Genomic DNA, 23,723 nt, shown 5'->3' with positions numbered 1-23,723 from the left:
GAGCGAGCATGAGTGGTGGGAGGGGCAGAGGGAGAAGCAGACTCTCCACTGAACAGGAGCCCGATGCGGCGCTCTATCCCAGGAGCCTGGGATCATGACCTGAGCCAAAATTAGATGCTTAACCAACTGAGCCACCCAGGCACCCCTACAATTCTCTTTAGGATAAATTCCTGCATGCAGTACTTTGGGGATTGAGATAATATCTGTTCACAGGCTTATATCCAAAACAAGTTTTTAAATATATTTATTTGTATTTGGAGAAATTTACCCCGGTTCACTATCTAATCCAGCACCCATGGTAAACTAATGCCATTTCTGAGTTCTTTCCAAGCCATCTAGTACTCCTTTGCAGAGCTTCCAAAAAAGTCAAAAAATTTATCATAGAAGGGGAAACTCCTTCAAATAGTTTTTTATTCAAATAAAGTAAAGTTGAGGTGATATCTTAGTAACCTAAAAGAACTTCTGGTTCTTGAATACTGTTAGTATTCAAGAAGCAATTCTCATTCATTCTGACGTGGTGTGCCACATTATTTTACCACAAATATCCTGACCAACTACTCTGGGGAGACTGTGTATTATAATGTGTCCTTTGTTGTGTGTGTCTATGTGTCCTGGGTGTGTGTGTATCCCTGTATGTGTGTGTTTGTATTTTATAAAGACAAGGAATCATCCTGGTTATTTTAAAAATAAATGAAAGTGTGAATTATAAAACACAATAGAAACTCAACAGAAACATTATTGAAATACACCTGCCTTGCTTTGCAGTGAAATATATGATCCCTGATATGGACTGCTCTCTTGATTTAGAGGGCACATATTAGGATAGTAAGAGTGAATTGCCGGCAATCTGAACACTCAGAGAAGAACTATGACTTATTTGAATTTGTTCCAACCACAGTCATAAAGCCCACATTCATGCATAGAACTCATTAATCCTCAGGTTTTGTTAACAAAGGTACGTCACTCTAAAATAAGCAATTATTAATTAGCCAAATCAGAAATAAATTTGGGGGAAATGCACTTTGGCATCAGACGAAGAACCAGAGCCAGAAACCTTTCTGACTATATAAATGGGCAAAAAGAAAGGACTTTCATAGAAAGCTGCCAGAGGAGATCTATGCCAACACCGTGATTCCTTACTTCTCATTGCTCTCCTTCTAGAACCAGAGCCACACCTAAAGCAGGTAGCCAGGTGCACAGAGTCTCCACAGCACATTTCAAACACCACCTCTGGGTGGATGATTACACAAGTGCTGACAGGTGACATTTTGATCCCCAAATTTTTTAATTTTCAATTTTCCTGGAGTTTAATGAGATGAGTGGATGTTATTGCAAAGCCACAACTAATGACACAGATCTAATGAAATCATTTCACTTTCCACCAGTCAACACACGTTTAGAGGAGACATCCCACACCACACACTCCAATCTACCACAGGAATGCTGACTTCACCAGAGAAGGGCTCATATTCTTACCCACACTAGAAATGAGAGCTATAGTATTTTCTTGTTCTCTCACTGAAGACAGTCATCATTTCTCAGATGTTTCTCTGCCTCCTCCCTATCTTACCTTTGAACCCTGCAGGTGTGAGCTCTGAGTCAATGATGTTGATGCAATGCCATATTAAATCTTCGTGAAGTGGAATAGTCCCAAACAAGGTATTAAGGAGAGTCTAAGGCTGAATGGACCTGAAAGAGATCATCTGCTTCTCTGAAGGCCCTCCTCAACTTCTAGGGGAAAAAAAGCCTTTAAAACCAAATAGGGGAAAAACAAAACAAAACAAAACAAAAAACCAAGATAGGCACCTGAATTCTAAAGAAAGAAGCATATTCATCCAACAGCGAGTTTTCTAGTCCCTGGTGCAGGGTTCTTATAAAAATACAAGGATAAATAAGGTATGGTCCTGGCTACTGGAGGTCACAGTACAGTGTGAGTTACTTCTCACTATTCTGTATCCATCACATGTTTCATCTAGGTGCTCTAGATTTCCATCCCCTTCTCCTCTTTTATTATTTTGTTATACTTCAAAATTTGTACCCACCCATCTTCGCCTCCTTCCACACCTGCTTCCTTCTATGCATTCTTCCTCGTCCACGGTCATGCCACACATCCAGGATGCAAAGCCAGAAAGTCTCTCTAGTCTACTTTCTGCTTCTCCATCTCACTTTCAAAACCCCCTGTATTAGTTTAGAGCCACGTCAGTGCTACTTCCAGCCTCATCCCTGCCCAGAAGCTACCAGAGCAACCCTCCTAGAATTTAAATACGATCATGTTATTCCAATGCTTACAACTTTAACAGTTGCCCCTGGCCTACAGGATAAAAATCCAAATCTCTTCATTTCTTCAGCTGTCTGGTCTTTCCTAAAGACTCAGCTTCACCATTTGATGACCACAGACAGGCATCTATCATTTTGACAGGTGTCTAATATTTCCTTTGATACATGCATAGTGTTCTACAGCTCGAAGCTGTCAGAAGTCCCCTTCCCTTGGATTCTGCCCAGTGCCTCTCTGTTCATTCTGTGGGCTGTCACCCAGCTCCATCATTTCATCTTCCAAAGGAGGAAGGAGGTGGTCATTGCTCCTCAGTTATGCTCTCTCTCTCTCTCACTCTCCCTCCAAGTCTCTGTCTCCGTGTTTCTCCCTTTCTGTGTCTCCATCCTTCTTGGTCTCTGTCTCTCTATCTTAGTCCCAGTCTCTATCTCTCTTGTCTCTGTCTTTGTCTGTTTCTGTCTTTGTCCTTCTTGGTTTCTGTCTCTTTGTCTCTCTTTTTCCCTTTTTCTAGATAATGGATTGTTAGCCAGACACACATACACACACACACAAACACACATACACAGGACTCTAATACTATATGAGTGAACCATATCATACTGATTTGTTTGTGCATCATCTTTTTTCTCTGTTAAGACTCTGTTCTCAAGAATTGGAACTATAGAAATAAGTCAACTGGAGAAGGACAAACATTATATGGTCTCATTCATTTGGGGAATATAAAAATTAGGGAAAGGGAATAGAGGGGAAAGGAGTGAAAATATCAGTGAGGGTAACAAAACATGAGAGACACCTAACTCTGGGAAACAAACAAGGGGTAGTGGAAAGGGAGGTAGGCGTGGGGTTGGGGTGACTGGGTGATGGGCACCGAAGGGGGCACTTGGCGGGATGAGCCCTGGGTGTTATGCTATATGTTGGCAAATTGAACTCCAATAAAAAAATTAAAAAATAAAAAATAAAAAATAATTAAAATTAAAAAAAAAGAATTGGAACTATATTTTACTTATTTTTGTTTTCCAGCCCCTGATGTAGGGCCCAAGTAGAGGCAAAATTAATATCTAAGGAAATATCACCCTTACACACCATAGCACTGTTTATAAAACAGTAAATGAGAACATACGTATCTATCAACAGAAAATGGACACTCCGTCAACTGAGAATTATAAAGTAGTAGTATATGCTACATGTATCTGCATAAACAGATCTCGAAAACATAATGTTAAGCAGAACAAAACGAGTTTGCAGAAATGTACAGTATGTAGAAGTTAAAAACATCTATAATGATATTCAGATTAGACAAACCTGGCTGGTGGGATGTATAGGTGGTAACATTGTTTTGTGGCTCACTTTTATGTGCATTTTTAATATTTTGTTGTTTTTTTTAAGATTTTATTTATTTATTAATGAGACACACAGAGAGAAGGCAGAGACATAGGCAGAGGGAGAAGCAGGCTCCATGCAGGGAGCCTGATGCGGGACTTGATCCCGGGACTCTGGGATCATGCCCTGAGCCGAAGGCAGATGCTCAACCTGTGTCTCTGGCTTTGGCTCTCTCTTTCTGTGTCTCTCATGAATAATAAATAAAATCTTTTAAATAAACAAATTATATTAGTTTTGTTTTTGAGAACACAAATAACCATTCATTAGCAAATAATGAACTAAAGACCAATCTAATAAATATAATAGGTTCCTTGTGCAAATAATTGTAGGTGTTTATAAAGATGTTCACAGTTGTTTACTGCAATGTTTATAATAGTAAAACACTGGGAACAATCTAAATGTCCAACCCTCAAGAACTGAATAAATGAATTATACCTATGGCATAGAATACTATTAAGTTAGTAGAAATCATGCTTTAAAAGAATACATTTTACAAGGAAACATGTACATAGTGCGGAGCTGTAAAACACAAATAATCCGTGCAGGGTGAAAGAACCGTGTAAATATTTATATGTAAATACAAAATAGGGAAAGGCTCAACATCAAACTGTTAACTGGTTGGTTTACACTGGCTTATTGCGCACGTTTGCTAGGTTTTTATGGTAGGGATGAATTACTGATGCCAGGGAAATAATCAATAGTTAAGCATCCTCTCTACATTGATGAAGCCTAATTGTTGCGGATCAGGGAGGCTCTGGGGCTGGGTTGTAGAGGATACAATGGGGGAGGGGAAAGCGGTAGAAGGAAGGAGAGGGAGACTGAGAGGGTCGGGGTAAAGTCTGAGAGAAGAAACCCCTCACAAAGTCCAACTGTTCCAAAAGAGAGGGCCACAGGGATTCATCCAGGGACAAAAGAATACACAGCTATGAGCAAAAGTTGGTGTCATCCCGAGAAGCCACAAATCTTAAGTAAAAATAGAGCTTTTATGAAGCTGGTCTCGTATCTGTAAGTCACTTTCTTTAAGTTTATGATGACCAGTCAATTTTGATACTATGTTAGTATCAAAAGTAACCAAAAGTATATTCCTTTAGTTATGCAGAAGTTGTAGATTAATAATAAACTGATCTATTGTTTCTAAATTATTGTTTAAATTAATGTGCAATGGTCTAAGAAGGACTAACATACAACATATTAGCATTCAACACTTTTTGAGTATTTGCAATAGGCTAGTCACTGCCATATTCTTTGCCTGGATTGGCTGGCTTAACAATGCTATGTTAGAGATTATTCTTCACATTAAAGAGACTGAGGCTCAGAGGCAGGATGACTTGACTAAGATTAGACAATTAGCGAGTGACAGGTAGAATTTAAATTCTAGAATTCTCACTCTGGCAAGGCCAGTGCATTTACAGTACTCAGTGTATTTACAGTGCATTTACGGCATGAAAATAACTGATAAAATTGAGATAAATGACATTTAGGAGGGCAGGAAGGACTTCTAAGTGGAGAAACAGAGGCTAAAGGGGCAAGATGAAAAATAAGAAATAAGATAAGAACAAAAGCAATAGTGAAGCCGTGAAACGTGTTGGCATGCACTCAGAAAGCACCCAGGGCTGTAAAGGAACAAGTTCCACTCCCAAGTTGCATGAGCTATGGATGATGATGGGGCAGATTTCCATCCCTCAACCCTTAGAATTTCTCAGTGTCCTGGCCTCCTGAAAATAATTAACCCTACTCCAAGGAAGAGGAAATCCACCGGAAGCCTATTGAGAACCTAAGAGGGCATTTGATGGCAGCACATGCAAAACTTGATGATATGATGGGAGAAGTCATGAAGAGAAGTTGGTTGGTCATCTTTATTTTATGACGAGTAAGTATGAATACTCCAAATTACTCGACCGAATTGCCTATTTATCCTGTTTTATATTACAGTGTCTATCATTAAAAGTGTTGCAATAGAGACGCTGGAGTTATGACTGTAAAGGTTCATTCATCATGCTGGAGGGGATGGCTTAGTGGACACACTGCCAGCTTTCACCGACTATGATACTCTGTATGCAGAAGATAGTATGCAAGTGGCATTGACTCAGCAGCTCATCATCTGAATGAAGCTAGTTCCACAGTTTCCTCATATTGGTGGAGGGTCCTTCAGACGGTGGCTGGAAAAAACTTGCCTATCCTATTTAAATAATGAAGATTCTTAGAACTTTTATAGACAGGATTTCCCACACTTTCCTGGAAGCATGAGATAGAAGTGAACGAAGGGTCTTCAAATACACTCTTAGCATTGTGCCCTAATCTGGCAACTTTCCTTTCTCCTGCTCAGAATTTTGTAATCTTATTATTTCAAATCAAGTCAGTCCAATTATCCACTTAATGATACAAACTGCTTTTTTATGAACAAATCTTTTACCTTTATGACTTTATATCAATTTACTTCACAATGACAAACTATGAATGTTTAGTAGTTACTAACGCTACCACTATGTGAATCAACTAATAACTAGAATGATTCCATCTTCATAAGATTATATTCTTAAAAATTCATCAGCTAAATTTGTATCAATTTGAAGTCCTTGCTCCAATTGTAATTTCAAAAGGAATACAACACACATTAATGGAGTACTCACTACGTGTCAGATATTGTTTGAAGCACTTATGTACCATGTTAAAAAAAAAGAAATACCAGTCCCATTCTTACTACAGTCTAGTGAAGATAATGGACACCCATACAGGTAAGTGTCATAACCATGGTACAGTAAAGTACCCCAGAAACAGTTTAATTCTCTCTGTGAACTCAGAGAGTAGCTCTGAGGAGTGACTTGAAGTTTCTTATTTCTAAATGCATGGCTTGACAAGATCAGATTTTCAGATTTGAGCTAAATTAATCTAAATCCTGAATGCACAGGGATATGTTTAAAACGGAAGCAATACAGAGTTCAACCTATAAGGATAGGACTATGAGAATCTGAAAAACTGGAGGGGTAAGATGAATATTAACCTAAGCTAATTCTATTCATGCCTCAGGATCTTTACACAATGATTTCCTTTTTTTACTTTTTCTTCTGCAAGCCCATTCCGAGATTTCGTCAGTACATTCTTCGCTGTCATCCCTCAGACATTATCAAAAGACGTTATCGACCTTGCTGATACATCATGCACCACTCCTCCTTCTACTCTTCCTGACTTCCAGATGGGATGCTTCCATATATGCTGACATTCTAGTTATGACAACGATCCAGCCCTCCCGGTTCCAGCTACCTCTGCCATTAGATCACTATCTCCTTCTTTAATACCCACTAATTGTATTCGTTTATTTCCCACACATAATGCATGATGTGGTTCATTTTAGTAAGATTTCATTCCTATTGTCTGGTGATACGGAATTTCTTTTTTTATGTTAATTTGTGCATTCTTTATAATTTCACTGTAAGTTACTGATACCTACCTATTTTATCCTTAAATTTTCCAAGTGATTATTAAGGATGTGGAAATGAGCACTCTTTATTATTTCTTATAAACTCTCAATGTTCTTCCCCCAGATTTCCCATTATCCAAATATTTATTCTTCAGGACAACTGCAGGGTTATCTACAGGGCTGTCTTCTAGCATTCTGCATAGCTTTGTATTTAGTTACAGGCATTAAGGCTGGAATACAAGGCAGGGCACAAGACCTGTTCATACCACCATCATTCAAAATGTCCTCCAGCCAGGACGGGGATGGAGTGTGAATGGAGTTTGGCTGTCTACACAGCTGGTACCCGCCTGCTGCCCTCTAGTGGTACCAAGATGCCTGACTCAGATGGCTGCTAGACAGAGCCTCAAAACTGCATCCACATCTAGGGGCCTGAGTACCTCCAGGCTCCTACTTTGTTAATTTTATATAGGCTTGGTCTTTCCTTTCCCTTCCCTGCCTTACTTTCCTTTTTCTTTTCCCATCTTCTTTTTTAACACCTCGTAGTCAGTGCCTATTTAGGCCTTTACAAAGGAGCATACAGTGAGTCTGTAGGAGACACTGAAAAATGAAGACAGTGGTAGCAATAATGTCTGTAACATAAAGCTTGCTTTATTCACAAGAGAATGTTGTCGGTTCTTGAGAGAGGAGGATTTTTTTTCTTTTTTTTTTATAATTTTCTTTTATTTATTTTTTTATTTATTTATGATAGTCACACAGAGAGAGAGGGAGAGGCAGACACACAGGCAGAGGGAGAAGCAGGCTCCATGCACCGGGAGCCCGACATGGGATTTGATCCCGGGTCTCCAGGATCACGCCCTGGGCCAAAGGCAGGCGCTAAACCACTGCGCCACCCAGGGATCCCGAGAGAGGATTTTCTATATGCCACTTCCCATGACAAGAAAAACATAACCATAAATGCACATAGAGGGATTTTTTTCTCACTAGAAGAAAGTATTCACTATTATAACTGGAAAATAGAAACTAAAATAAACTGCGAATTATTATTTACAAGTGTTGACATTAGAATCAAGGAGTACTTTTTCAAGAATGTGTAGATTTCATTCTTTGAGATGAACAAAGATGGCCAAACACCTCTCTACTCACCAAATGTGGACGCCTGTATGTGAATCCAAGTGACTTCTAAAAAGAAGTCGCTATAATATTTGTCTTCTGCAAATATATCAGTTGCTGCAGCAGTATATCACTTAATGTTATGTGGGGTCTGAAAAAGTTTATTGCTTCTCCAAAGACCTGTCTTCCTTCTGTTAATTCTGTTCAAAAATTAGCATTTATTGTCACCTGAATATAATGTCTCAGAAAAACCAGAAATGTAATTAGCTGTACCAGCTTACTGGAGACTTTTGGAGTATAAGTATTTGTATTTTTTCTCTATCAGGAAGCAAATTAATTTACCTGGAGTCATCACATATATATCCCAAATTTTAAGGAGGGGCCTAGATCAGATTAAGAAAGCAAACTAAATTTGGTTGAAACTAATTTTTTTTTAAAGATTTTATGTATTTATTTATTCATGAGAGACAGAGAGAGAGAGAGAGAGAGAGAGAGAGAGGCAGAGACACAGGCAGAGGGAGAAGCAGACTCCATGCAGGGAGCCTGATGTGGGACTCAATCCCGTCTCCAAGATCAGGCCCTCGGCTGAAGACCGAGCTAAACTGCTAGCCACCAGGGCTGCCTGAAACTAATTTAAACTATCATTAGCCTCTTCTTCAAACTCAATTTCCTCTGGAACTTCTATTTTACAGTTTGTCACTACCCAGCAATTCAAATATAAAGTCTAGAAATTATCAGCAACATCTCATTGATAAACAAAATGAAAAAGGCTCTCAGTCAAGCCTTGGATAAATCAAGAAGAATCACAATCATCTGCAATGTAGAAATACCATGTGGCAAGAGTAGAGGTAGAAGTAGAATAAAATTATTTTGTATGTTCAAATATAAAACAAATTAGGAAAAATCCCAGGTCCCGTAAATGAAAACACAATACCTCTTCCTTCTCTGTGCCTCCTCTTGCCCCTCTTGGGTCCACACTCTTTGACATAGTTTAAGCACTCTTTTAAAATCATAAGCCAGGCCACATCAATCTGCATTCAGCTGTCCTTGGCTTATATCCAGGTCCTTGCCAAGGTCCTATATGAGCTAGCCCTGGCTATCTTTTAAAGAGCATTTCCTACTTGTTTCCCCATAACTCATTCATGTTTAGACTCAACCCTGTCTGTGAAGAACTGGCCATGTGCATGTTTGTTCTTGTGCTTCATCTGTCACCCCAAAGGCGATTTGGGTTTTCCATAATGAACTGACAAATTTTTTTTTTTTTGGAACTGACAAATGTTAATGTAGGCACAAGGAACCAATATAATAACTGCCAAGAGACAGGATCCAGTCGATGGAAGTTAGTCATACGTATTCCTACCTCTCCCGAGAAGCTGTTTTTACAGACATGTCAGCAATTAGGGGAGGAATTACTCTGCTGATGACATTCTACCAAATAACAGCTACTAAAGACTTACCGGCAGCTACTATGATAATATCTGCCAGCTGAGTATGGATCTTCAGTTGTTCTTTGGGAGTGTATCTGTGAGCTATTGTCACCGTTGCATCACCTGGAATGAAGAATAATTTCCATGAATGGTTACTGAGTTTTTTCAAAATTTATGAATGCTCCAATTCTAGAGGAGATTCAGTTACATTCTAAGAGTAGGGAAATTAAGAACAAAAGCTAGATAAGAAAACCTACATGACCCTAAATACTGTAACCTTCAATTAATCAGTGGAAAATCAACTAAGACTGAATGAGAGTATGTGCTGACCATCATAAGGGAGCTGTAAGTTAAGTTTCTAGAAACACAACAGTTGAAAGTTCTGTGCTGACAGGTTAACATATAAAAGCAGGGGATACTCATTGGCCTGATAACAAAGTATATAAATACGGAAAACAGCAAGATAAGTGCACCAAAAATGGAGCAATGTATTGTGAAAGCACAGCTAAGAGATTAATCCTACCTCTTCTTTTGAAGGTGTCTAGGAAGGGTTCCTAAAGGAGGCAGTATACTTTTTTTCGGTCTCAAGTATGAGCTAGGGCATACTAATTAGGGAAAGGGCGTTCCAAGCCAACAGAATAACAGGAAAAAAAGTGGACTAATTTTGAAGTTATATGTTTAGGAAATGACAAAGAGGTCTAAGATGTAACAGGTGGTATTCACACATGCTTTAAGGAACTGATGTATGAATAAGAGAAGTTAGCAGACTGAGGGGTTCCAGTGCTTCAAGTGTGAACCAAGGAGGAGGAGTGAAAGAAGGCCAGGAGGAAGGAAGTCAAAGGATTCCTGGTGAGGACATAGCTGCGTGAGACAGTGCCTTTTTTCTTCTCCTGTAGATAACATACAAATGCTACACAATGAATTAAAAAAAAACTCCATAATGTCCATTTTTAGCAAAACTAGAAGACATATTTTCCACAGCCTCCAAAAAATATGTGAGAGTTACCCAGGCCCAGTAGAGTTAGCGTATACTGCACAAGAATAAAGGCAGCAAAGCAATGCAGAGAGTAAGATGGCCAGTAGCAGCGATCTCTGAAAATGACTGCAAAAATATACTGCTTGTAGGTGCAGGGTTCATGTCAAAATGCAAAACATATCTCTTATAGAAGAAGCCTTCTTGGATCCAGTAAAGTTCCTAGTGGCTAGACTCCCATGGAGGAGCCATTTCAACAGGAGGCAGTTGGAGTCTGTGTAAGTGATGAAGGAGGGATCTGAGGACTGCCAGGCACCTCCTCTCCAACCCCCAGCGGAAGTACCCTAAGAATAGCAGATCCAAGAAATCCAACTCATTCAAGGATAAGTAATAAAACAAAGAAACAAAAAAAGGATTTGACATAGAATTAGCCAAAGGATGCTATGTAAAAATTAGCCCAGGAATTTGGGGAAGGATGGATCTTTTCTGATTCTAGTGGTGGTTACATGACAATATTCATTTGTCTAAATTCATGGAACTGTACACCCAGAAGAGTGGATTTTACTATTTTTTTTAAGTAAATGAAAGAATACATTTTAAAAATAGCAGACCCTTGTTAAAAAAAAAAAATAGCAGACCCAAGGAAAAAAACAAAAGGCAATAAACAAAAAATACTTTTTAAAGAATTTACTAACAGGGCAGCCCCAGTGGCGCAGCGGTTTAGCGCCGCCTGCAGCCCGGAGTGTGATCCTGGAGACCTGGGATCGAGTCCCACGTCGGGCTCCCTGCATGGATGGAGCCTGCTTCTCCCTCTGCCTGTGTCTCTGCCTCTCTCTCTCTCTCTGAATAAGTAAATAAATAAATCTTTAAAAAAATAATAATAGGGATCCCTGGGTGGCGCAGCGGTTTGGCGCCTGCCTTTGGCCCAGGGTGCGATCCTGGAGACCCAGGATCGAATCCCACATCAGGCTCCCGGTGCATGGAGCCTGCTTCTCCCTCTGCCTGTGTCTCTGCCTCTCTCTCTCTCTCTCTGTGACTATCATAAATAAATAAAAATTAAAAAAAAAAATTTAAATCTTAAAAAAAAAAATAAATAATAATAATAATTTTTAAAAAAAGAATTTACTAACATACCAATATACTCAACAACAAAAAGTGTTGCAATGGAAAAGCTGAATATTATGGCCAAATATTACACCAAAAATTTAAAAATTAAGAACATAAAGTCACAAAATCTGGGAAAAGAAGATTTGAATTCATATAAAGTGACCTATAAAGGTCAACATTAAGAAAAATTTCAGTAATGTAAAGTTTAAAAAAAGAATAGTAAAAGCAAAAATTCAGATTGGTACATTCAACTCCAGAAAACAGCAGAGCAATATTTACAGGAGACTCATCTAAAAAAATTGGGAGACTTTATATCCAGTCATATCATCTTCCAAGATTAAAAGTTACAGAAAGCATTTGACAAAATACAGCATCCATTCCTGATCAAAACTCTTCAGAGTGTAGGGATAGAGGGAACATTCCTCAGCATCTTAAAAGCCATCTATGAAAAGCCCACAGCAAATATCATTCTCAATGGGGAAGCACTGGGAGCCTTTCCCCTAAGATCAGGAACAAGACAGGGATGTCCACTCTCACCACTGCTGTTCAACATAGTACTGGAAGTCCTAGCCTCAGCAATCAGACAACAAAAAGACATTAAAGGCATTCAAATTGGCAAATTTTAAGAACTTGGAATATTGTTCCCATGTTTTTCTTTTTTTCCCTGAGGAACTTGCTAAATGACTAAATTTAATAAATCAAGTATCATATATCATAAACTAGCAAAAGGATTATTGGAGAGTTTGGGATATATTTAGCCATAAAACTGAGACTTAAAAAAATATGAGGATGGGGGTGACAGACAAAAATGTAAATACTATTTGCTCTGATTATGGAGAAATGTTACAACCAACTAAACTGGAATGGGAAGGGCGAAGATGAGAAAGTTCGCTGATCATCTACTATTTAATGAGCAGGATCAACAGAAAAACATTTAAAGCTGATCAATCAACTAATGGAAGTATAAGGATTTTAGAAGTATAAGGTAAAAGTGTTAAAAGATCATTTTTATTGGCAAATATCAAGTAGGAGACAAAAGAAATGGAATCAGGGAAGAAAAAGAAAGTATTTTATCATTTTTAAAATTAGAGTATCAATAGATACCATATGAAGAAGAGACAACTAAGAGTACTGTGTAAAGTTAAAATAACTATTAGAGTAACAACAAACCTTCCTAAGTATCAGAAGAACCATCCACAAAAAAGGGAAAAAATGTAAAAAATGAATAAAAACAACAAATAGAACAGAGAATATTATGACAGTTCAGATCTTACATATTTATCATCACACCAACTTTTCATTTTCCTAAGCTATTTAAAATAATAATACTTCCAAATTGGCTTGCAAAGCAAAAACAAAATTTAATTCTATGCTGGATATAAGGCACATCTAAAACAAAGCTGTTTGGAAATGTTAAAAAATGGGCAAATGTATAGCAGGACAACTACAAAAAAAGAGATGATGTTCTTATTGTTAAATACGGAGTAATTTTACATTAGATAAGACAATGAAGTGCACATCGTAATGCAAAGACATGATTCAAATGAGCACACAACAATGATAAATAGATAACATATAAAGGAGAAACATAATTCATATAGCAGAAATTATAGGGGCTACAAATTGAAAAAGAAACACACTGTATTTGCTAAATTTAATTCACCTTTCTCAATCAACAACAGATCAAAGATATAGAAAATGTATATAGCATAATTCATGTTATGTACCTGATTGTAATACATCACATTTTGAAAGTAGAATATATATTTTCTTTTCATGTGATCAAAGAATACTTTTAAATGGTATGATTTTAACCACAGAGTATTTTAATTAATACTCAAAAATAGACAACAAGATAAACTTTAGTATTTTCTTTAATCACAAATCAATAAAGTTATAATTATTGAAAAAATCAGAAATTAGAGTTCTTCCATTGGAATTTTTAAAAATCCTATTTTAAATAATTTTTGGATCAAAAAGAAAACACAAACAACAGTGTGGAATTTCTAGAAACATTTATAATGAAATCACTACATATTAGATCCTATAAAATAAAGATAAAGCATAGAGGAAAACTCATAGATCTAAAATTATTATATCAATAAAATAAAAATAAGAAAATAAGTAAATCAATCACTTCACTTAAAAGTTAAAGAACAAAAAAGAAACAAAAGAAATTAGGAGGTAAGGTGTTAATATTAAATAAGTTTAAAAGCTGTAATATCATAAGCAGTGAGAGAATTCAATAAATTGCCAAGTAAAAAATAAACATACAGTAATAAATAGCTTTCATTTATAACAACATATTAGAAGAAACAGTAAAAGAAAAGACTCCACTACAATAGCAATACAAAAGGTAAAATACTCAGAAATAAACCTAACGAGAAATATGGAAAATCTATCTGATAAAAGAAAATCTCCAGAACAACACCAAAGACATAAGACTGAAGAACTAGAAGGATAAAACATGTTCTTGGATAAAAGACTCAAAATAATATGTGAGAGTTACCCAGATGATAATTCTCTCTGTTCATTACATATTTAATACAATTCCAATAAAAACTGGTAGTTATGCTTTTTTTTTTTTTAAAGAATATGATTTCATCTTAAAGTTAGTAAGGACAAATAAAAGACAACAACAAGGAAAGCTTTGAAAAGGAAGAACAATGAGAAGATAGTAGTACTTGAGAGTCTCTTATTTCGGTTAACGGTACCACCATCTGCCCAGCTATACAGAGCAAAGTCTATGAAGTCTCGTGTTTCTTCTTTTTCTCATTTGCTATAAACCATCAATAAATGTAGAATATGTGTTTCAAAGCATCCCAAGGCAAAACTGTGAAGCTTCCCCCCATCTCTTAGTACAGTTCCCCTACATGCAGAAAGGTCCTCTTACACATTAGCAACCTATGTAAGCGTGTTCTCCTGCATGAGAGCCTCCCAATGCCCACAAAAATCAAACCACACTAAAACCTCCCCTTTCATCAGTGCTGATGATTTCAGCAAGGAATTGAGGGATACATAATAATCCACTGAGTTGTATATACAGATAACAACCTGTAAAGTTTTGAGTAAAAGAAAAAAAATATGAAGGTGAATTTCAGTAAGCATAGAAAGCTCTTTTAGGCAACTCCACCTTCCCCTCAATAACGTCTAGTTAACTTGTTATTACTCCTGAGTGAGTCTGGCCAGTGAAACCCATGGGGAAATATCAAAACCATAATTAAACTCGATTGGTGAGTTTCTGATTATAACCATATCACCCTGCGGAAAGGCTTTCAGCCTATTACTCAGGTGACCAGAGGATGATAGCAAAGGAGAGGTAACTCGTCGGAGTGAAAGGCAAATGTGTTCAAATCATGCCTCAGTCTCTTCTGCCTTTGCCTCCTGTGGATGAGCACCTTGGTACCTGTCCCTGCCCCTGGGAACCAGCTGTCCTGCAAACTAAATGCTTAGTTAACCTGTGAAAATTCTTGTCATTCCTGTTTCCAGTTTTGGTGCCCTCTTAATTTTTCTTCAGCAAATCCTCTGGCTTGCTGCACCTAATCCCTTCTAACTCCTCAACTCTTCCCTGGGGTAACCAGTACTAACAAGTTACAGCAGCTACTCTGCAGAATGATGAATATCTCTGACCCTCAGATGACTTTCTCCCACACTCGGTTTCATCCTCTTACTGTGCATATGATATCAGCCTGGGCGAGGACCTAATTTTTCTAATGATCACACGGACCCAGATAAAAAACATTTATAAGCAGAGTCTTAAGCAACTTCATGGTGCCCAGAGCTTTACATCATGTTTGTAAAATAGAGTAAGAATAAAAAACTTAGAACCTATCTCCTGGAATCTGAGAGTTCTGTTAGAACTTAATAATTAACTGCTGGGCAAGATACACTTCTTACTATATAAAAGTCCACAGTCAATCAAGAATTGTCTACTGGGAGCTGTCTGAGCAGTTTTCTAGGCTATTATTACACTGTAATTTGTGTAAAATTGCAGATTGTAGTGAAGAGTTTTGGCAACTAGCACAGAGTGCCAATTTGAGACAAATGATATTTGCTATAAGATGCTAGAACAAACGGCACAATATACTTCATTTTAGAGTAGCACTTTTTGGTTTAAATTACTTAAAATGAAGAGTTTATATTTTTCTTGGCCATTTCTAGGTCATTCTCTAGCTCCATTTATTCAATTATCAAGAAGTAATCCCAGAATCATGCTAAGCAATGGAAACACACAATTCCATACTCTCACATGAGAAACAGATATGTAAACCGGAATGAGAATACAGTGTGGTACGTTCCACATTAAAAGGAGTTATAAGTTACAGTGTTGGCACAGAGCATCACTATCTTCTCTAACTAAGAACAGCGCAGGGGCAGTTAAAGGTCTTAGAGAAGACAGATTCTTGATGTAAGCAGAACTTATTTTTCTTCTGCTTCAATACCCCCATCCTTACGCATCAATAAATCATTTTCCATAAAAATGTACAAAGGCATGTTATTTAGCCCAGACAGAAACTTCTTCCTTGCAAAAGCCAGTTTACCTTTTTGCAACTTTTACCATAATTCTAGATCTGTCTTCAACAGTAACACAGAACAAGTCTCAACTTCCTTTTCCATGAGGCAAATTTTCAAATAGCAGCTTGAACCTGAATTGACAGATGAAGCAAAATGGCAAATCCAATAGGAGCTAGAATCTCACATGTAGGCTTTGGCTTTGCCACTTTCGCTGGATAAGAGAAAACGGAGTCATTCTCAATACATTAACTCATACCATGGTCTGGTTTTAAAGGAGGGGTGCTTGGGTGGCTCAGTCAGATGAGCACCCAACTCTTGATTTCAGCTCAGGTCATGCTTTCAGGGTTGTGAGACTAACTCCTGAGTCAGACTCTGGTGCTGGGTGTGCAGTCTGCTTAGGATTCTCCCTCTCTCTCTCTCCCTCCTCCCTCTCCAATAAGGAAAGAAAGAAAAGAAAGAAAGAAAGAGAAAAAGAAAGAAAAGAAAGAAGAAAGAAAGAAAAAAAGAAAGAAAAGAAAGAAAAAGAAAGAAAGAAAGAAAGAAGAAAGAAGAAAGAAAGAAAGAAAGAAAGAAAGAAAGAAAGAAAGAAAGAAAGAAAGAAAGAAAGACAAAACGCTGAGGAAATTACAGGCAAGAAAACTGTATTCATCACCAGAACAGCATCCAAAGGAGAAAAGCAGCCTGAGTTGTTTTTGGACAAATGCCTACAGAGGTCTAAAGATTCTGGATTGGAATGTTTCTTTTATTTTTTTTAAAAGATTTTATTGATTTATTCATGAGACACACAGAGAGAGAGAGAGGCAGAGACACAGGCAGGAGAAGCAGGCTCCATGCAGGGAGCCCGACGTGGGACTCGATCCCGGGTCTCCAGGATCACGCCCTGGGCTGAAGGTGGCGCTAAACCGCTGAGCCACCCGGGCAGCCCTGACTGTGTGTTTCTTACTCAATTTGTAAGATGTGATTGTATCTTGTAGCATAACACACACACACACACACACACACACACACCTCTCCACAGAGAAATTCTCTGTAGCAGCTAAATGGACAGAGTCTAGATATAAGATAACCCTTATATAAGAACTTACTACACATCTAACACTGTTCTAGCACCTTACACATATTATCATACATTTCCATATCACACAATCTTCACAAGACACTGTTAGAGTACTTTTTATAGGGCAGTGAGTAATGCTATTTGTATTTTATAAATGAAGAAACCAAGGAGACACAAAAAGTCCAGTCATTTGTCCAAGGTCATATAAACTATGTAAGAGCCAGAATTCAAACTAATTTAGTCTGGCTCTAGAGCCCAGGCTGCTCATCACGGCACTCGACAGCCTCTGACCACACTGGGCAGAAAGCAGCAGCTCTGCTGGAGTTCACAGTGCTAAAATCAGAGCTGGCAACCACTATGTAGTCACTTCGGAACACCATTTCTGGACAATTGTCCTGCCTGTGAGGGATCTTGGATGACACTTCTTCTTTCATAGGGATAAATTCTGCCTTCAGATCCTACCTGGTGTGCACTGGTAGTAGTGATAAGAGGCCAGCTAATGACAGAAAACACATGTGCCTCTAATACAAAAAGGGCAGTTTTAGCTTCCATTTTTATCATTTATAAAATGATCATGGGGCCATTTCCCAGATCTTGAAATAGTACTGCATTCTCTTGACTCCTAAATTCCATTTACTCTAAGTTTTCTAGTTCTTTGTTTTACTCTATTTCTTTTAAGATTTTATTTATTTCTTTGAGAGAGAGAGAGAGAGCACAAGCAGGATGGAGGGGCAGAGAGAGGAGAAAAGGAAGCAGACTCCCCGCAGAGCAGGAGCCCAACGATGTGGAGCTCCACCCCAGGACTCCGGGATCATGACCTGAGTTGAAGGCAGACATTTAACTGACTGAGCCACCCAGGCACCTCTTCAAGTTTTCTATTTCAACTGCAGCTGCTTTTTCTGGATTAAATCACCCAAATAATTTTAGGGATAGTTACAGAGCACTCAGATCTAAGCCTTCTTTTCATGCTTAAAATGGGCCAGGTTTCTTTTTTTTTTTTTTTTTTTAATTTTTATTTATTTATGATAGTCACAGAGAGAGAGAGAGAGAGGCGCAGAGACACAGGCAGAGGGAGAAGCAGGCTCCATGCACCGGGAGCCCGATGTGGGATTCGATCCCGGGTCTCCAGGATCGCGCCCTGGGCCAAAGGCAGGCGCCAAACCGCTGCGCCACCCAGGGATCCCAAAATGGGCCAGGTTTCAAATGCATTTTTATCTGGTTAAGACCTGGCTGGTCTGATTTGTTGTAGATCCTTCAGTTATCTTCCAAACACATGGACGATTAGGTAGATGACAACTAAGGAAGACAGTTTCACTTTTAAATAGTCAAATACCATTTCAAGCTTACTTCTTTTAAACAACTATCTCAAAGTACCTTTGAAACAAACAGTATTAGGGAGGAATGACAGAGCCCTGACCACCAATGTTTCTAGATATTGAAAAATATCTGCCCCTTTATTTGGCCAAAGATTATTGAAGTCAAAGATTCATCTCTTCAATAAAGATAATACATAAGTGAAAAAAAAAGGCATAATAAAATTCTACATAGTAATTTATGTTATGAAGACAGGAATGCAGAGTAAGTGAATACAGAATAATAGCATGGGTGTTATTTTGATAAGGTGGCAAGGGACAATGTGAGAAGTTAACATTCAGAGAGAAACCCAAAGGAAATTAGAAAAATAACTTATGTAAATAATTTCAAAAAAGAGCATTTCAGTCGGAAGGAAAACCAAGTCAAAGACCCTGACACAAGAGTGTGGATGACATTCTTGGGAAGCAAAGGGCAGCTGCAGCTGGAGGGCAGTGATGGAGGGTGAGGATGGTAGGAAGCGAGTGAAAAGATGCAGCCCAGGTCAGTTCCTGTAAGGTCTTGCATATCACATTAAGGAATCTGGATTTTATTCTGATGTAATGTTGTTCTGAATGTTACAGGAAACCATGGGTGATTGAGACCCACTGTGTAGAACGTATGGAAGAAGGGACAAGGGTGGATGCAGAGAAACTAGTTTGTAAATTTGATAGTGCTCCAAGTGAAAGACGATGGCTATCTTGACTAGGATCATTTTGGTGGAAGTGATCATGGGTATATTTTAAATAGATTGCTAATGGATAAGACATGAAATGGGAGCGAGACGTCAAGGGTGGCCGGAGCACCTGGGTGAAGTGACAGTGGTATGTCCTAAGACAGGACAGACTATGAGGAGTAAAATTAAGATTGAAGGTTTGCATATGGTAAGTTGGGAAGCGTCTATTGGCCGTGCAAGTGGACTTGTCAAGTGAACAGTGGTTACATGGGTCTTGACATATTGGGAATACAGAGGGCATTTAAAGCTAAGGTACTAGAAAGGATGACCCAGGAATGGCTCTAGAATGAGAAGTGAAGCTCTAGGCTTATCCCAGTGTTTTGAGTAATTGTTCTCAACCTTGACCAACCTTAGAATCTTCTATGGAGCTTTCTAAAAAATACTGATACTCAGGTCCAACTTGGAGATTCTGATTTGGGCAGCCTGGGTGGCTCAGTGGTTTAGCGCTGCCTTCAGCCCAGGGTGTGGACCTGGAGACCCGGGATGGAGTCCCAAGTCGGGCTCCCTGCATGGTGCCTGCTTCTCTCTCTGCCTGTGTCTCTGCCTCTCTCTCTCTCTCTGTGTCTCTCATGAATAAATAAATAAAATCTTAAAAAAAAAAAAAGATTCTGATTCAATTATTCTGTGTTGGGCTCAGGCAGCCATATTTTCAAAAGCCCCTCAATGATTCTAGTGGGCGGCAAAGGTTGAGAACCACTGTTTTAGAGTTGGGAAGAACAGAATGACCCAGAAATAGAGAATGAGAAGAAATATCTAGTGAAATAAAAGAAATGCATGCCAGTGGTAGCTTTAATCTGTGCTTAAGCAATAAAAGAAATAGCCCTATAAGATGTGGCCATTTCATTAAATTAAAAAGCATGTTGAGGGCAGCCCTGGTGGCTCAGCGGTTTAGTGCTGCCTGCAGCCTGGGGTGTGATCCTGGAGACCTGGGATCGAGTCCCACGTCGGGCTCCCTGCATGGAGCCTGCTTCTCCCTCTGCCTGTGTCTCTGCCTCTCTTTCTCTCAGTATCTCTCATAAATAAATAAATAAAATCTTTAAAAAGAAATAAATTAAAAAAATAAAAAGCATGTTGTGAATATTACTCAGTTTATTATATAGTTTCCTGTTTATAAGTACCCTCAGGAGAAATTATTTTTCAGTCTTAACACCAGAAAATGTTTTCTTTATCCTGAGCATGTGTTTTTTTTTAATCCTAAAGACACTTAATTGGGTAACTAATCATTTCTTTTCCTGCTAAAGAGCTCTCAAGATGAAATTAGTGACTCAATCCTAGAAAGTATAGTTTAGATTCAAACAAATTCACCAAACATACATTCAGCACTAGTATATGAAAAGCAATGTGCTTGACAGTAGTAATATACCTATTAAGATTTAATGATATGCCCATTTTTAATAGCCTTATTCTTGGCTCTGTTTTAGTTTAGGCCTTGCTTCCCCCCTTTTAACTATTTCTCATTGGCAATGTGTTTTATATATTGCTATGGCATACCTTAAATGCTTTTTATTTATTTATTTTTAAAAATTGAGACAGGTGTATTTTTTTTTTTTAAGATTTTATTGATTTATTCGTGAGAGACACACAGAGAGAGAGAGGCAGAGACACAGGCAGAGCCAGAAGGAGAAGCAGGCTCCATGCACCGGGAGCCCGACATGGGATTCGATCCCTGGTCTCCAGGATCGTGCCCTGGGCTGAAGGTGGCGCTGCTCCTCTAAAAATACTTTTTAGAGTGAGTATACTGTAATAGCTAACATGTGTGAATACTAAATACTTTACAGGTATCAGTTCACTTAATTCGTCCAACAATTGTGCTGTGCATACCCAGATCTCATAGTGATATACAAGAACAGAATGTGTATTTAGGCAATAAGAACAAAGAGTCTATCCTCATCAACTAGGTTCTCCCGCTCCAGAAGCCAATCTTCACCAGTCAAAACTGCAGCTATGGTGTGAACAACATGGCAGCCATAAATGAAGATGTTGGCTTTGAAGCATTCTATTTCTAGGACTACTTTCCTATGAATGGGAATGAAACGTTGTGAGTCATCTACATGAATCAATTCCCCAGGTGACCAAATTCCCCATGGTGCCAAATTGCCAAGTCAGGATTGATAGTGTTTCTGATTGTGAAATAGATTTTAAACTATAAAAAACTAAAGCAATCAGATCCCTCCAAATTTTAGCCAAAACAAGCTGGCCAGCTCAGCCATGGGCAATGGGTGCTGACATGAGCCAAAGTATTGTTTTTTCCTTTCTAGTTGCTTTGGCTAGAAGAGGGGTGTGTGTGTGTGTGTGTGTGTGTGTGTGTGTGTGTGTGTTTGCTACAGCTGTATATAATTTTTGCATTTATTTTCCACTTTCCAAGATTAACAGATGAAAATAAAACTCAAGGGCCTAACAGCAATGTCTGATTCTGCAAGCATGCTTAGAAGATCAAAAATGAATACTAAGTAAGTATTTGCAAGATTTCTGCCTGCATTTGAGAGTGAAACATACAGACGTTTCCAAGAACATTGTGCTGCTTACTGCCCTTCTATTCATCCTCTCTATGGAAAAAGGCTAGGGCTCTGGGGGTATACTAGCACAAATATAGCAAACATGTAGATACAAATATAGCAAACATAAATACAAATATATGTATTTTGTTAGGGAAAACAAAAAACAAAAAACCAACTTCCCAGAATCAAATACTAAATATTGTCACCCTGTCAGAGAATCACAGTGCTTACCATGTTAGAGGCTATACTATATATTATTATTATATTAAAGTTTCTGAGAAATATCACAGTCAAGTTATAGGTTCAATTTTGTTTAATCCAGATTTCCCAAACTTATTTGACCAACTCCTCTCCCTTTTTTAAAAAATTCAAATCCATTTATATCAGTGTTGCTTAGAATACAGCTTATGAGTAGCTGTATTAAATCTTTCATGATACTCTTCGTCTACAAATAAAGTAAATGTACCCATTCATCTGTTGAACAAAGACTTTCTGGACAGCTATTGTGTGAGGTGTTGGAGATAAGATGGGAAGATAAACAGAGGCGGTCTTTGCTTTTGTGGGGTTAACAGTCAAGTAGGTGTGATGAACATTAATCAAATAATGACACTAAGAAACACTAATCACCAACTGATGTATGATGTGAAGGAGAAGTCCTTCAGTGTGTCCGTGGTGGGACAGGCTATCAGAGAAGCCTGCTCAAGAAGTTATATCTGCGCGGACATATAATACATGAGTAAGAAGGAGCACTCCTATCTGCAAGGCTGAAGAATGGCAATTAAGGGGTTAAAACAGAACAAAGAGGGAGGTAGCAAAGAGAAGCAGCACTGGGAAGTCCTGAAAGTCTGCAGAAATATTCACAAAGGGAAATAGAAAAAGATTTCAGAATTTAAAAAAGCAACAAATTAGAAGAAGAAGAAAAAAAAAAAAAAACAAGAAACTTCAGAGATACTTCTTGATCAAACAGACTAGACCCTACACTATTTAAGCACATTTAGGATCTTTATATAACAACACTTTGGGGACTGACTTTATTTTTTTTTTTAATAGATTTATTTATTTTGGAGAGACAGCAAGTGCATGTGGGGAGGGGTCAAGGGAGGGGAGGAGAGAGAGAAAGAGAATCTTCTAGCAAACTCTCCGCTGAGTGTGGAGCCTGATCCAGCGTTCGATCTCATGAACCTGAGATCATGACCTGAGCCAAAACCAAGACTTGGACACTCAACCAACTAAGCCACCCAGGCGCCCCTGACTTTGTTTTAAATCACTAATGCATCATTTATATGTATGGTATGAATTATTTATTTTGTAGAGAGAGAAAAGTTTTCTCCCAGATTTTAGGAATTTTTAATAATTTCAGATGAGATCAAGTGTGTTCAGGGTGGTAATGGCCCCAGACATAATTTTTAATAATTTCAAGTAGAAGATAGCTTTGTTTTCACCTATTAGTAGTCTGAAGTACAGAATGGTAACAGAAGGTAGACAACAGAAGGGTGTAACATTCATATATAACCATAATTAGAAATTCTTCCTATAGCTAAACTCTTATTATAGAAAGCTCTCTCTTTTGCAGCACTTTGCACAATTATGGTGATTAATCATTCATCCCTGTTTAATGGCTGTCTTTCCTACTAGACTGTAAGCTCAAGAGGACAGAGCAATAGCTGGTTTATTTACCATCGTATTCCCCATGTTTAGTGACAGAAAAAATCAGCTCTTTTGTAAGAAAGCAGTATCTATCAACAGCTTGACAGGAAAAAAAGTTAGTCTAAAAAAGGATAGATCCTAAATGTTTTTCCTGGAAAAGTATGGTAACATCTTTGAATTAATGCTGCCAGGAATATCCTCCCCTCCGTTCCAGTGTCCTGAGGTCTCCTCCC

The 23,723-nt window shown here is 38.2% G+C and overlaps 1 protein-coding gene across 9 annotated transcripts in view; it reads right to left on the bottom strand.

Moving 5' to 3' along the window:
- Window positions 1-23,723, bottom strand: part of MTHFD2L (methylenetetrahydrofolate dehydrogenase (NADP+ dependent) 2 like) — a 137,377-nt gene that overhangs the window by 68,634 nt on the left and 45,020 nt on the right. For 8 of the 9 annotated variants that reach the window (XR_005369093.1, XR_005369094.1, XM_038556320.1 and 5 more), the window contains one exon: window positions 9,638-9,730. Coding sequence is in view for 7 of the 9 variants with exons in the window: in XM_038556320.1 (XP_038412248.1) it covers window positions 9,638-9,730 (93 nt within the window). In the remaining 2 variants the exon portion in view is untranslated. Of the gene's footprint in view, window positions 1-7,922; window positions 8,381-9,637; window positions 9,731-23,723 lie in introns of those variants that run through there. The other variant, XM_038556322.1, reaches the window with a different exon arrangement.

This window comes from Canis lupus, chromosome 13, assembly GCF_011100685.1.
Source record: "Canis lupus familiaris isolate Mischka breed German Shepherd chromosome 13, alternate assembly UU_Cfam_GSD_1.0, whole genome shotgun sequence".
NCBI classification, from domain to species: domain Eukaryota; kingdom Metazoa; phylum Chordata; class Mammalia; order Carnivora; family Canidae; genus Canis; species Canis lupus.
Note: the sequence above shows the minus strand (reverse complement) of the source record. Positions and strands in the feature narration are given on the sequence as shown.